Source organism: Nannobrachium achirus (assembly GCF_963921795.1).
Source record: "Nannobrachium achirus genome assembly, chromosome: 22".
NCBI classification, from domain to species: Eukaryota; Metazoa; Chordata; class Actinopteri; order Myctophiformes; family Myctophidae; genus Nannobrachium; species Nannobrachium achirus.
In genome coordinates, this window is record NC_137829.1 from 22,777,763 (window position 1) to 22,793,350 (window position 15,588).

A 15,588-nucleotide genomic window follows, 5' to 3' on the forward strand; every position below is an offset into this window, starting at 1 on the left:
ATACTGTAACATGTTATATATTTCCAAGATTCAGAATAGCACACTAACCAGAACGCAAAGCAACAAGGCTATGCAAACGTGAAATGTTAAACATGTGAGGCCATTTGAGCCTGGGTATTTGTAATGTGTGCAACGGTGTGCAATGGCACAAGTGTACAGTATGGCAAACGTAACTGACATTCATAGTTTTACAAAAGAAATGGTAATGGCACAGAGTATTATTGTACTATAACCATCTGCTTGGCTATCAACAGCCGCCCTGGGATCAAAGTTAAACATACAATCTGCTATTCATACAAAACCCACCATACTGTAAGCATGGTCTGTTTCAAAAGTCAGATATAGGTGAGATGACACTCTTTAACCTTCCATCCATGTGCCGCTTTCTTGTCATTGTCCTGATTCACCTTTTCATGTTTTATGGGTCACATACTGGATGATTGCCTCTGGTTATCTGCCTCACACAAGCCTCACGCTTGCATCCTCCTCTCCCGATACACGCCTGGCGTTGGGCTCTACTTAGGTCATCATAAGCTATAAGCCCCATTATTCATGTCCCATCTTCTGCCGATGCAAGATTCCCCGCCCCCAGCCCTCACATGTTATAAGCCACGTAGATGGGATCCAGCTGGTCGGCCAAGAAGCCGTCCCTCAGGTGCATGCGTTGCTTCTCGCCCCGCGAGTTGATGGGGATGACGCCGGGGTCGACCACCACCACCACCCCCACGATGAGGTAATGCTCCTCCAGCACCACGTTGGTGACCAGGGACACCAGGTCCAGAGCCTCCTGCTCTGAGCCCTCCAGCTCCACCACCACCACCAGCAGGTTGGTCCACGTGAACACAGCACTGGACCCAGGGGGAGATGGGAAAGAGGAAAGGGGGGGTATCAAGGTAGAACACAGAAGGGGAAGGGATGGAGAAAGAAAGAAGAGGAATTTTAGAACAGCATGGCAATGCTCTGCATGCATGTCTGACATTTTGCAGCTTTATTTAAATACTGTAGGTGGCAGCAAGCTCTGACATTGAAATACAATTCTTATCAGGGTTCAAGGTTGTACTTTATTGTTACGTCTTTTATACAGGTACATAAGAGTAAAACTTATTTTTGTTCAGGTTCTAGGATTTATTTCATTCAGCTATAATTTAAGGGTAATATTACTTGGACTAAAACGATTAGCTTATTCTGCTTTTATTATTAACATATGTTACATGGTTGTCTTTTTTTAATTACAATTTCAGTATTAGTCACTATGTTTTGATGGTTGTTGAATATGCAAAGGGTGTACAGTATGGCAAAAGTTACCAAAGAGGTGGCACACCTGAGCAATGGTATGGCACATGAGATGAATTCAGACCTTACCATTCAGCTATGCTCTTGTGGGAGCGGATGACAGAGGTCTCAATGTCAATGGGATGATACCTCATTCCTCTGAGCTCCAGGGTCTCGTCTAGGGAGCCCACCACATACAAGGCATCATGACGTTCTGCAACGCACACACACACACACACACACACACACACACACACACACACACACACACACACACACACACACACACACACACACACACACACACACACACACACACGTAACTTAGCATGGTTAAATAAAGGATTAAAAAAACACCCACACTGGCTTTGTGTTATTTTTATGGAATCAAACAGATATCTGACAGACGTGTGATGTTATCTTATGTGGTCTAAAAGTGTTGTGTCATTCTGTGCGATATAGATGTTGCGGGTTGGTGATGATACTGATATATTTCCCTTAAAGCACAGTGGTTCTCAAAGTGGGGTCTGGGGATTAACCATAAATATCTATTTTCATGAAAACATTTGATGATTTTGGAATATTTCTGAAACATTTTAACAACTCAAATCGGGGGGTCTCTGGCAATAATATTTTCAGATAGGGATCCGTGGCCAAAAAACATTAATTTGGGGGTCTTTGACGCATTATTATGGATCCCACCTCAGTTCTAGGCAAACCCCGCTGTGATTGGCCAGAAGTCGCTATGATTGACAGTTCTTGTTTTTGGAACCATGCCCAAACCTAACCCTAACCTCAGTAAAACTATGCCTACCAGGGAGCCAATCAAGACACAGGTGAGATGGAATTCATAATCACATGTCCTTGACATGAAAAGGTTTGATAGCCACTGTTGTAGCATTAGCGGTCCCCTCACCTCCGCTGGCGTCGGTGAGTTCGGTGCGTCTCAGGAAGCCCAGGTATCCTGTTCTCGCCCACACAGTCTGAGTGTCGCCAAAGCTGAGCTTGGTGTTGAAGTGGTCGGCGTGTAACGCCTCCTCACCGTACACTGTGTAGTAGCCTGTGGCGTTGTGAGGACTGCTCACCCATACCTGGGGAAGATGACAAGGCAAAACGCACTGAATAACACAATAGAAAATATCGCATTAATATAGTATATAGCTGTGGTTTTCAACCAGTGGTCCTTGAGGGGGTTCCACGTGGTCCCCACCCAGCTAAATGATGGTGAGTTGGTAACCAAACAAGCTTTAAAGTTTTATAGAGCTTTAAAGGACAACTTTGTTTTTTTTTACAACAAGGGTTCATATTTTAGATTGTAATTAGAGAAAAGAAAAGATGAGTGTTAAATGTTTTCATTTACTGCTTTCGATTGTTTTAAAGATTTTTGTATGCGTACTGGCTAAATATGTCTTTTTAGACACAATAAGCTGGCAATTTCTTTGTTACCATTTACACCAGCCACAAGTCACATCTGCCCATGAAGTATTGTGGTGCATCTTGGGAACGGGCTTATTGTGTCTAAAAATACATATTTAGCCACTTGCATGCATGCCCCAACCTGGGGGCATGCAAGCAAATCTAAATCTTTAAAATTACTAAAACGATAGAAAGGAGTACCTGTAAATGAAAACATTTTAACACTCATCTTTTATTTTCTATAATGACTATCTAAAATATGAACCCTTGTAGTAAAAAAACAAAGTTGTCTTTAAGTGTAAAATGAAACCAAATGGGCCTGTCCATTTGGTTTCATTTTACACTCAAGAGTTAAATGATTGTTAAACATCTGCATTACTTTATTTACAAGAAGTCTACACAATTAGAGAATGTTGAAGAATTGTTATTTTGCTCAACGTTTGCGTCTCCCATGGTAGCAACATCAATACAGCATGGAATGGTGGACACATTTGTATCCAATAATAACAAAATATTCAAAGTCTTGGGTCTGGGAGGCTAAATGTTATCAAATGGAGGTCTGTGGTAGCCTAGTTCCAGACCCTGAATCGCTAGCCACACCCCTTTAATTTTTTTGTTTCTGCGATTCAGGTCTAGAATCGCTCTCAATGAGGAGGCCTGCCTCGGTTGAAAATCCAAACGGGCGAATCAGCGTCGTGAATCAGCGTCTTGTGATCAGCGTGGGTGGGGGTTTCCCAGAACTCATGTGTGTTTCCAAGTACACCAGCGCCGCCACCGTACCGTACCACACATCGTGTCGCGGTAAAATGCGGTAAAATGCGATCGTATCGATCTCGCTATGAAACACCAGTAGCAGGCATGTTATGTTGTGTTTGATTACTAGTTCGTAGTGCTCCTATTCTGACTGTTTAGCCACTAGCCAGCCAGGCACACATAACAACACTATGTCATGTGTTGGTCGGTGAACCAATCGCTGAACAGTGCCTCATTTCGGCAACGCCCATCCCTGCAAAGGCTGTGGGCGGAACTGACTTCAGACTGAATAATGAAGTGAAACGAAATGTCAATTCAGGCTGAGTGTCAGGCTAGGTCTGTGGCTCAAATGCCCAATAAATAATGGACAATGATATGAAAAAGGTTTAAAACCACTGCATTAATATACTATGTCCAATGTTTTGTGCTGCATTCATCAGGTCTGTATACACTGTATACAAGAATAGCAACACAGGGGAGAGGGGCTGTCACGGTAGGGCTGTCACGATATGACATTTTACATGGCGATTAATTGTCACTCAAATAATTGGCGATTAACGATTTAATTGTGTTTTTGTCGTTGATAATTATATTTCTGTGTTGGCTTTTAGGCTTTGAAGTTGTACATGGTAGATATGACACATAACCTAAATATACAAAGAAATTACTGACATATTTGACAACTTACTACTTAAAAAATAACTTTGATAGTGGAAATAGCCGATCTACAAGCTCACAACGAGTCGCGATGCGACGCGTTGTGAGCTTGTAGATCTGCTATTTCCACAATTTTTGACCTTTTTTTAAATATATGAAAATTTTCAACATGGAAACGATTATGACGATTATGAAAAATAATCACGATTATGTCAAAAAAAATCACGATTAGACGATTATGTAATAATTGTGACAGCCCTATGTCACGGGGCAGTGGTGGAAAGTAACCGATGTACATTTACTAAGGTACTTTTACTTTACGTATAGTATAGCCATGTGTACAACTCCACTATGACGCACTGAGACTTATCCAATTTCAAACCAATACGACTTCAACAAAAGAAACCAAAACATGCGAAGCCTAATTTAGACTTCATTTCGTGACAGTGTCACGCGCTGAAAATAACTGACTTTCAAGGGGGGAGAAAAAAAAACGCATAGCATCAATACATCTTCAACTGAAAATACCACCGCTACAGAATGAACTCCTCACCTCTCCTAAATGGGAGTCACCCAGAGGTCCTTTAGTCTCTGTGTTGGCGATGATTACTTTCACTCCTGGAAGGATCTGGAGGGGTCAGACAGTGACAGGTATTCATTCATTCATGTTAAAGACATCACATAATAAGACGGGAGGGAAAAAGAACAAAGACCATTTTTCACAGTCACAGTAATGACATTCAGTCATTTATGTTTTCATGGTTTCGTACCTTCCCAGACTCCATTAGTGGTAAGCTGTGCGGTGAGCCTCTTTCTACTAGACGAACCCTGAAGAATACATTATTACATACTATAGTTAGAAAAAAAACAATACATCAAAATGTATTAATCCTGGTTTCACACGTTTTTATTTTCTTGATAGTCAGTGTGCCATATCAACATTACGTTTAATTATGACACCACATAAATTAAAATATTTCCAACAGATTTTGATTTCCCATAATATACTGAATAACCTTATTTTTACCCTTCTTTAGAAATATTTTTCTTTCACATCAGGAGGACATTGTATTGACCATTACAGCAATAACCCACCTATCTCCCAGACTCCCTCCCCAGTCAGTTTGTTTGAATGAATGTAGAATTATGTGCAGGATATGCTTTGCATACAGATGTGAGGGGACCAAATTGAATTGACTAAATTTGTTTTAAATATGTTTTTTTTTTTCTTTTTTTTTTTTCGAAAAGAAAAATCCTCTCACACCCATGCTGGTTATGCCATTGATCACTGTCGTAGATTAGAGTTTATCATGATTGATTATGTGTGACGTTATAGAGTAGATCATGTATTCATTGATTATATTAATATCTAGGTCTGTATGATGATACTAATACTTGATAGTTAGGAGTCGAGAGGTCTTCAGTAGGCCTCAGTAACTATTGTTTTGGTAAAGCCTATCTTGTTATGGTACAGCTCGTTCCAGAGGCATTGAAGCCACAAAGTATAATTCTAGGGTCTGCCCATTCTTCTTGGCAGAACTACTTTACCACTGCCCAGAGTGTTAAACTGTATTTCTGTCCATGATATCATGTTTACATAAACTTGACCACCACCACCTAATATAATTGTCTTGTCTCCTCATTTTCTCATGATTATTGATTGATCTGAATTCCACCACATCACCCTCCCCTGTGCCAATGTGGACACATGTGCCTAAGGGACCATTCCATTCTAGTACCCCCTTGTGTTCACAGTGGGAGATGCCTCAGTGGTGCCAGCCAACCTACCTGTCATGCCGTAGTGCTCTCATGTCTAGGTATACAGTGGTGGGGTCTGGTCCAGCCGTGCCCTGGAGAAAGACAGGCAGAATGGGCCATCAGTCTGTACTTCAAGCCTAAATGTTCCTACAGGCATTGCAGACTGGATCTTGCCTGGGTGGGTGGAAGGTTGGGAAGCTGCTGAATATGCCACTATTTGCAGAGCTGTTGACAAAGCAGGGTGGCAGCCAGAAGCCAGCCAGCTGGACTATGATATTCAGACATACACTGATATCAAAAGTCTGTGTTTTCTCTGCAGGAAGACTTATTACAGCCACGTTTACCATTTTATTTCTGTCAGTACAAAGCTAGCAACGAGCCTAAAAGGCAATAATGGTACTCGGAGGTGTCACAGACAAACGCAGGGAGCTAATTATGCTAATTAAGCAAGGGAATAATGAGCATATGTATTCACACAGAGGTCGCTCGCAGCATTAAACTATCTCAGAAATTGATTCCAAGTCTTTGCAATCAATCAGAGTCATCATCTGTATCACTCTTATTAATTGCATTAATTGTATTTTTCTGACGATGGCAATTCATTAACGATGCAAAAAAAGAGAAATCCCTTGTATAGACCTAATTACAGTGTTGATTGTACCAATAGGAAGAAGGGGGGTGTGTGGTAGTGCTGTAACAGTGGCTCTGATCATAATCGCACCACAAGTGTTTGAGCTCAGAAACCGCTGCTCAAACATCTTCACCACTGCAAAACTCATGCTGCTTGGCAAGGACATACTGCATCTCACACACGCCCGGGCGGGCACGCACACACACACGCGCGCACACGCACGCACGCACGCACGCACGCACGCACGCACGCACGCACGCACGCACACACACACACACACACACACACACACACACACAATCAAAAAGCAATGGTTCTGTCCCAGCCTTTACCGATTAGATTCAGCTAAAACAAACGGGATGGGGGCACTATAGGGTTGTAGCTGGAGCTTATCAAAGGAATGGAAAGCAAGAGAAACTTGAGAAAAATCGAGGTTAGACATCTCAGAGGTCATGCAGAAAAAAGACATGCACGCGCGCACGCACACACACACACACACACACACACACACACACACACACACACACACACACACACACACACACACACACATGAACCCAGAGGCATCAGCAGCCATGTGAGAGAACAGCCTCTCTTCCCACCGTACCTGCTCGGCCAGCTTGCCTAGCCTGTTGGGCTGATGAGGAAGAACAGGGCAAGAACACAAAGAGAAAGAGATAATATACACATAGACACATGGGACACACGTGCATCACACATGCATCACAGTGGGAACACATGCATCCACACACACACACACACACACACACACACACACACACACACACACACACACACACACACACACACACACACACACACACACACTCACACCAGACACTCGGGGAAAAGAAAGGACAAGAAAAGATAGAAGACAGGAGTCACAGAAAAAGAATAAAAGGATGAACAGTCAGGTTGAGAAACAGTGACTCTAAAAGGAAACCACAGATAAGACGTCAAAACTAAACAATAAACGTGTATTTTGGCTCCAATACTTTACCTGATGCTGTGGGTTTTTGTTTAATAAACATTACATAATCATATTCCATTTCTTTTCCATTTTGTTTTTCCAATCTTTCCTTGGCATCACATCACATCTCTGTTCACAGCAGTTCAATATAAAACACTCGTGTTGCTTTCACACTCGATATGATTTATGCTGGGCACACAAACATACTTTCACCTCATCCAGAAACCAGCCAATCTATCAAACTTTACTCTGACGGGTTGTTTGAAGTCTGGTCTTTACGACAGAGCCAGAACAAACATGATCATCACTTTTGTCTCAGAGGCACTTTTTCCTGAGCTATGCATATGTTTTGAATTGTTTTCAATGGGCGCACTTTGTATTTACGCTATGCTGGAAACATCAGCTACTGCAGTTTCCAGTAGGGATGGGGCGATCAGATTTTTTGGATACGATCACCGATCACCTAAATCTGATCACCCGATACCGAGCAATCACCGATCCGATCAAGTGGGGCAATATCTTTTAAGGCTGTCAATTGATTAAAATATGTTATCTGATTAATCACATGATGCAGCTTAGTGGTAAAGCACAAAATAACCATGTGAACAAAATATTACATTTGAATATCCTGTCTTGAACAAAGTACAATATGTCTTAGCAGGAGCAGTGATGTTAGGTTTTTAATGTAGTTAGTTCCATTTGATTGGATCCCCCTAACAATTTTAGTCCTAGGGAAATTCCTCCTAATAAAATAAAAAACCTTTCCCGATTCAGACAGTATGGCAAAATTGTCTGCCCTTCATTATTTTCAAGGCGAAAAACAAACAAAGGCAAATTTACCTTTTGATCGAAATCACCGATCAGTCATATTGGACCGATCCGAGCCATTGCAGATCGATCGGCATCATCCCTACCATTATAGCGTAACTACGCAGCATAATGAGACGCTGAGCCTGAGCATCTATTCTGTTCTGTCTTTCCTGTTTTTAAGAGAGCACATTGCCTTTTCAGCTGGGAAAAACACCAATGGTGGACTGGACGCTCAGCCTTAAGGTCATTTTATCCTCCTATGACAAGTGTAGCGCCACAACAGGCGACTGACCAAAAACAATTAATTGGTATCCGTCAGGCATTTCTACCTTTGTCAGTCAGCACTGTCAACTCTAAAACAGCATATATAACCTCTACAACCCTCCAACATGTACTCACCTGCAGACAGATAGCCACGTTGACTCTGCAGCCGAACGTGGTGCTGACGGCGCGCGGCGACAACCCCAGGTCCTTGAAGATCTTGGAGAAGGACTGGGTGAGAGCGATGCGAGGCCTCTCCTCCGCCACCACCATGCATGTGCGCACACACGACAGGTTCACGTTCCGTAACTGCGGCGCGTAAAAGAAAAAAGGGGGGGTGGGGGGGGGGGGTGTTATTGTGATATAGCTTTATAATCATGACAACTGTGCAGTGCGATTATTCACTTAAACCATCTACCGGTATATACTTAGGAAATGGATACCCGTTTCCCAAACAGTGCGTCGCAACCCATTTGTAACTCGAGTAACAATCACATTTTCTTTTCCTACAAAAAATGTAATATATATACTGTATTTCAAAAGATGGAAAATATTTATATAGAAATATTATAATATTTAAGAAGTAGTGAAAATAGCAATCTACAAGCTACAATCTCTTCGCCAAAAATAGACGATCTACAAGCACACAATTTATCAGGTTTGCGACACAGCGTGAGCTTGTAGATATGCAATTTTTCCGGCGAATGTTCCCCCCAGAACAAGGATGCTATAAGGGTTCAAGTGGTTAAAGCCTGCTGAAGGTAGTTTGTACAGTGAGAGAGCTACTGACCCGAAGTGCTTCCGTCTGTGAGCCCAGGCCTTTAGTGCACATCTCCATGACGGAATAGGAGCAGAAGGTGACGCGCACCTTGTACTGGCTGACCGCCGACAGCCACAGAGACACATTGCTCTCCAGCTCCAACGGAGGCACCAGGATGGACTGGTGGCCCGAGTACACACTGCAGACAAACACAAAGGCACCCAGAAACACACACACGTTTATTAATATTCTATGCTGCAACATGCAATTATTTTCTTAGTGGTTATTCTACCGTTTAATAAAAAACTAATCTATTAACCACTTTAGCCCTATTTTATAAAAAAGAAAAGGGAAAAAAGAGTGATCTACAAGCTTACCCTAACCCTCAAAAAGGATATGATTTTTTGCATATAATGACATACAGAAAATAGGGATTTATCAATAATGTTATTATTATTGATTACTAGAAGCCGGGCGGCCCAGCGTCTAGTCGGCGACCTGGCCAACTCGGAACAATGTAAACAGGGAATGAATGCCCCGCCCTTTAATGCAAACCCCATTATACCTGTTTTCATAGGACCCGTTTTGACCATCTGTCTGCTTGTGTCCATTTATGCCCATATATGGAGATATCTGTATCTGTCTGTCTGTCTGTGGGCGTCCATTTTATGTCCATATATGGAGATCACTGCAGTTATAGTTCTGGGTCCATTTTATGCCCATATATGGAGATATCTGTCTATCTGCGTCCATGTTATGCCCATATATGGAGTATCTGTCTGTGCCTCCAACTGTGTTGCAGACACAGTGCCGGTTCCCCCTTTAATGCAAACCTCATTATACCTGTTGTCATAGGACCCGTTTTGAACATCTGTTTGCCTGTGTCCATTTATGCCCATATATGGAGATATCTGTATCTGTCTGTCTGCGTCCATTTTATGCCCATATATGGAGATCTTTGACCATCTGTTTGCATCTGTCCATTTATGTCCATACAGTATATGGAGATATCTGTATCTGTCTGTCTGCAATTCATTTTATGCCCATATATGGGGGCATTCATTTTATGCCCATATATGGAGAACGCGCGTGCCCGTTTTGAACATCTGTTTGCCTGTGTCCATTTATGCCCATATATGGAGATATCTGTATCTGTCTGTCTGCGTCCATTTTATGCCCATATATGGAGATCTTTGACCATCTGTTTGCCTCTGTCCATTTATGTCCATATATGGAGATATCTGTATCTGTCTGTCTGCAATCCATTTTATGCCCATATATGGGGGCATTCATTTTATGCCCATATATGGAGAACGCGCGTGCCCGTGGGACGAACGGTTCTCGAGATACGCGGATTACATACATACTGTACATACACACTCACAGAGATTTTTTGTTGACTCATGTGGCGTACGTGATGTCAGAGCCTTTTATGAAGTGATGTCACAATGAGTCAGAGCTTTCGCCGATTTCCTCCGGAACAGCCTGATGTCAACAATCAACCCCGCATAAGGAGATTCCGAACGTTTCACGCCGGTTCGGGAAAACCGCGCGTCGGGTCGGGTCGAGACCCGGCACTGCACTCCGTGCCGCGGCGGGGAACGCGCGTGCCGAATCTGAAGCCGGTGGGACGAACGGTTCTCGAGATACGCGGATTACAGACAGACAGACACACAGACAGACAGACACGCAGAGACTTCTCGCATTTATAGATAGATTATAATTATCAACATTCAACACAACGTAGTGCTTCTTTTGGATCACATAATGATTCTATTTACCTGCAAAGGCACCAGAGAGCGAAGCCCAGGCCACAGTAGGGGTCCAGACAGATGGCGATCTGCCGAGAGGGGTACAGCTCACACTGCAGCTTGATGGAGCGACACAAGGCACTGGTGGCAGCGTGCGACATCTGGAACAGACGGGAAGGAACGTGAAGGCACGCCAAGGACAACCACAACCAGGACCATTACCATCCACCTGCCTTTTGACCTCTGTTTCCCAAACACAGGGGCGTGAGTCACTCGTTTTGTGGGCTGCGGACCTGTTTGTATGGGTCGCCTTTGTTTTTTAACACTTTCCTCAAAATGTCTTTCTTAAAAAAATAAAATACAACAGTTTTCTGCCATTTAACAAAAGATTTCAAACATTCTTCGGAAATGTTCTAATAGAGAAAATAGCAGAGCTTGTAAATTGGCTATTTTCCCTATTTTGAAATAGGGTTCTAGCGGTCATTTCATAATGTACTTATAAGTTTCGCAAGTTTGGGTCCTGGGGAGACACCAAATGTATCTTTTTGGTCTCTAGCTGATAAGGTTTAGGAAGCCCTGCCATTAGACTAAAACTCAACTACATTATTCATCACTTGGACGTAGTGGAATATCTATATGGGGCAGGTTTAGCCTATAGAGTATAGACAACAGACATAATACAATGTCTGCAATGTATGTTTTACACAGCAATGTACAGAAGGAAAAACCTTCGTAGTAAATTGTAGATTCCCACCCAAAATCCCACTCTTATCATCACTGAACCAATCCTAAATTTTTATTTTACAGTATATACATATTTCAGTCACTTTTGTGAAGAGACTTCCAGTTGCTCAGTAGTGATGTGATGGATGGACCATGTTTCTTTGTGTGGTCATTCCTGTACCTTGACCCCTGCCAGGATGCCTGTTGTTGACACACTGAAGTCTAGGTATGCCAACATCTCTGGTGTGGGAGGCTTGTAGATCTGAGGGCTCTTTTTCCTAGGGAGGTCATCTGGCAAACAGAGGAGCAAATGAATGAGTCGCCACCTGTTATTGTTATTTATTTATTTTCACTTGCAGCACTACACAGATGCATATTGGGAAACACTAGTTATATGGCGACTGTCGATTTAGGAGGGACTGTCAAAAAGCTATTTACAGTAGTAAAGTGCATTATTTTGTAAAATCATTTAAGCTCCAGCAGTCAATGCTCAATTTGTCCCCAGTGTAAACGTACTCTCACTCTATGGGACTGCTGAAATAAATGAAAGGTTGATGAGTGTGCACGCTGTTTTTCTTTGACCCAGTAAAAATGGAGCCTACGGGCAAATTTAGTCTGCATATTTAATGCGTCAACACTTTCTTTTTCCCAGTAGAAAATCCAGCATTTCTGGGGTACGTTGTGGGCGATTGACAAAATATAAAGTTACTTTCACCGTGGCTAGCCAGCCGTACAAGAGAATGCTATCTGGAGAAGTTATCATGGTGTATGAGTGGCGCTGTGCGTGCGTGCATCACCTGTGTCCAGCACCATGGGCCAGCTCTTGATGTCCACAGCGGCAGCAGCCTCTTTGGATCTCAGCAGCTTCATTATTGCTTGGGTGGTCAGGATACACACCGACTTACTGACCTAATAATAATAATGGATTGCATTTTTATTGTGCTTTTCTAAGCAAGTTGCAAACTCAAAGCGCTTTATAATGGTCCATTCATTCAAACTAAGACTAAATATATTGACAACAACAAATAAAAAGTAGATGAAAAATGTTAGGGAAGGACAAGTGGAAAAGAGATCCAGTAGAACTATAAGACAAGTCATTTTATGTTTGGTTGCGCTCAGGTGTTGCACTCTGAAAATAGCTGATCTACAAGCTCACAACACGTCGCAGTGCAACGCATTGTGAGGCTATTGATCACCTATTTTCAGCATGCAGCCAAGTGCCATGTATTTGGCATTACGACACGATCAAGGCCCACCAAAATACATTTTTGTCAACAAAATCAACTGTATATTTAGTAAAAAACTAAACTCAACCTAAATTTTTCAGATGACTAAAATATGACCGTCAAAATCAACACCGGGTGTCACCTCAACAATCATCTTGACGGTGGGCAGGGTGGTGGCCAGGTTCTGTGGGTGAGGCGGTCTCACAGTGACGGGCACACAGCCAGCGTAGAGACACCCATAGAAGGTGGCAATCAGGTCAATACCTGGACATACACACATGAAGAAAACAGGGGAGCAGTGGTGATTATCCGCTGTGCATTTGAAAAGCCTGTAAATACACTTTATTATGTTTGGTGGTCTGAATTTCTCCAGGGGATGTACGAGCATAACAGATTAGGTTTAATAAAATCCCACAAATACATCTAAAAATCACACCCGTGTGAAGTGGAGCTGTGTGTGTGTGTGTGTGTGTGTGTGTGTGTGTGTGTGTGTGTGTGTGTGTGTGTGTGTGTGTGGATCATGTGTACCGATTTTTGTGACATTTGAAGAAAATATGTAGGAAAAGGAGCAAAAAGTGTGTTTTGGAGAAAATTCAAGATGGCGGAAAATCAATCATGGCGCAAATGGGCGTGGCCTATATGGGGAGATGCGTCATGACCCAAGGAATCCAGGGAAAAAAGATTTTTAATTTTCCGACCTACGGTTCAAGAGTTACAGGCCAAAACGTAAAGTGGGGTGTTATGGCGCCACCATGCGGCCAAATGACACAATTATTTTTTATTTAATCCTTGAAATCATTATGAACTTCCTCTCCAAGTCTTGAAACTCTAGCCCCTATGGTTTGCGAGAGACAAATAATTGAATGTGAGTTTTTGCGATTCCCATTATAAGTCAATGGGGAAAATTTATTCACTAATAAATTAATATCAATTAAACTATTGAACCTTTCTCTTAGCAAGTTTCTAGCCCACGATTCCCGAGTAAGCCGGTCGATTTGACATATGGCGCGAGTGTGTGGTGGCAAAACTGTGGGACTAGTAGCGTGCCGAAGTTTAGGAAGTTCAGGCTACATACACACAGACAGACAGACAGACAGACCCACACAGCCACGTATAGGGAGCCTGTGTTTCACACAGCTCCAAAAAACAATATGATTATTTAATTCAGGTACTGTATGAAGTAGCAACAAGTTGCCAAAAAAAACATGATTATCAGGTATTATGATTATACTAGGAGGAAGATTGTTTTCCTCCAAAAAAGTGTACAGAAAGAGTTACAATTATGTATTTATGTGGCCACACCCACCAGTTAATTAAGTATGCCTGGTTGTCAGGTGGGTGTTAACCCAGCTGAAGTTAGCCACACCCACAGTGTTGGGTGTATGGTAAAAGGGGAGGGGATGAGTTTATGATGACATTAAATCAGCGATTTTCGATCAGGCCTTTTGACTCAGAGGCTTTGAGCTTTCAGGAAGAAACCAAAAATACTCAGGGAAGGCAAATTTGCACATTATAACCTCACCCGGTGGTCTATTAGAGTAATGTTAACTCCATAGACATACAAAACAGAAAAGCTATATGGCACCACCTCTTTAAGGGTGCGATGCTAGAGGCTGGATCACACAGAGGTCCCCTCACCTGGTGGATACACCAGTGCTACGTGGTCTCCAGTGTTGAGCCGGCCCTTCTCCATCAGCGCCACAGCAACCCGCTCCGCCCGCTTGTGCAGCTGCAGACATGAAGCCGTGCTTGCTACCGTGCCCTGGGGGACACAAGTCCACAGAATACTGGGGTTAAGCTTGCATCCTCTTTTTTGGATAGTTTGAAAATGTGTTCTTTTTTGTGATTGACACCGTTGTACAAGGAAGTATACATTTCGTATGCTTAGTACCTCCAAAACATAAACATTTTCACTCAAACTGAGAAGCAAGAGTGCATGTTTGAAATGAGTTATTTGTAAACCTTTTTTTAAATAGAGTTTCGAAGTAAACTAGGTTGAAGTATTCCTTTAATGAAAACACATGTGGGGGAAAAAATGATGAAGTACCTTAGCGTTGAGCACCAGGAACAGAGGGTGGTCTGGTGTGGCCTGGGCTCTCCACTGCAGCACGTCCTGCATGTAGAGGAACTGTTGAGACACAGGAGAGAGTCACACACATGCTGCTGATACTATGATAAGAATGAAAAAACAAGATGGGGTTGATTTAAAATGAACACAGTGGGGATGGACATCATGATTATGAAGAGCAATATTGATGGCCTTGGGGAAGAGTATGAAATGGAACTGGGTCAGACTCAAATGAACCGCTTAATTAAGCGTGCCGACTGTGTCGACAAGAGTTTATTTCAGAATCAGTTGCTGTTCCTTACCTGTGTGATGTAGATGTGATGGAGAGAAATGAAATGAGGATGGTTCTCTACCTTACGTGCCTGGTCATTGTCCTCTAGTTGTCCCACGTCCCTCCCGCAGGCCTGGGCTATCCTCTTGCCCGCTACCAGGTTGCCCACAATCATAGACGCTGGGCCCACCTCTGTCCACAGCACCAAATAAAAGGAAAACCAAATTGTTCAAATGATTGCGCTATTAAGGGCTTTTCACA

At 42.7% G+C, this 15,588-nt stretch overlaps 1 protein-coding gene across 1 annotated transcript in view; it reads right to left on the reverse strand.

Annotated features, from left to right (window-relative positions):
• Positions 1-540: 540 nt before the first annotated feature.
• The window catches only part of LOC308307337 (disco-interacting protein 2 homolog A-like), a gene marked incomplete at its 5' end in the record, with an annotated part of 135,222 nt that continues 120,174 nt past the window's right edge, over positions 541-15,588 (reverse strand). The window contains 16 exon segments of the mRNA XM_080752543.1: positions 541-848; positions 1,363-1,486; positions 2,189-2,363; positions 4,652-4,726; positions 4,869-4,926; positions 5,887-5,948; positions 7,095-7,124; positions 8,667-8,837; positions 9,319-9,487; positions 11,070-11,200; positions 11,944-12,053; positions 12,560-12,671; positions 13,131-13,252; positions 14,627-14,750; positions 15,036-15,116; positions 15,410-15,519. Coding sequence (XP_080608669.1) covers positions 596-848; positions 1,363-1,486; positions 2,189-2,363; positions 4,652-4,726; positions 4,869-4,926; positions 5,887-5,948; positions 7,095-7,124; positions 8,667-8,837; positions 9,319-9,487; positions 11,070-11,200; positions 11,944-12,053; positions 12,560-12,671; positions 13,131-13,252; positions 14,627-14,750; positions 15,036-15,116; positions 15,410-15,519 — 1,907 coding nt within the window. The 3' untranslated portion in view covers positions 541-595.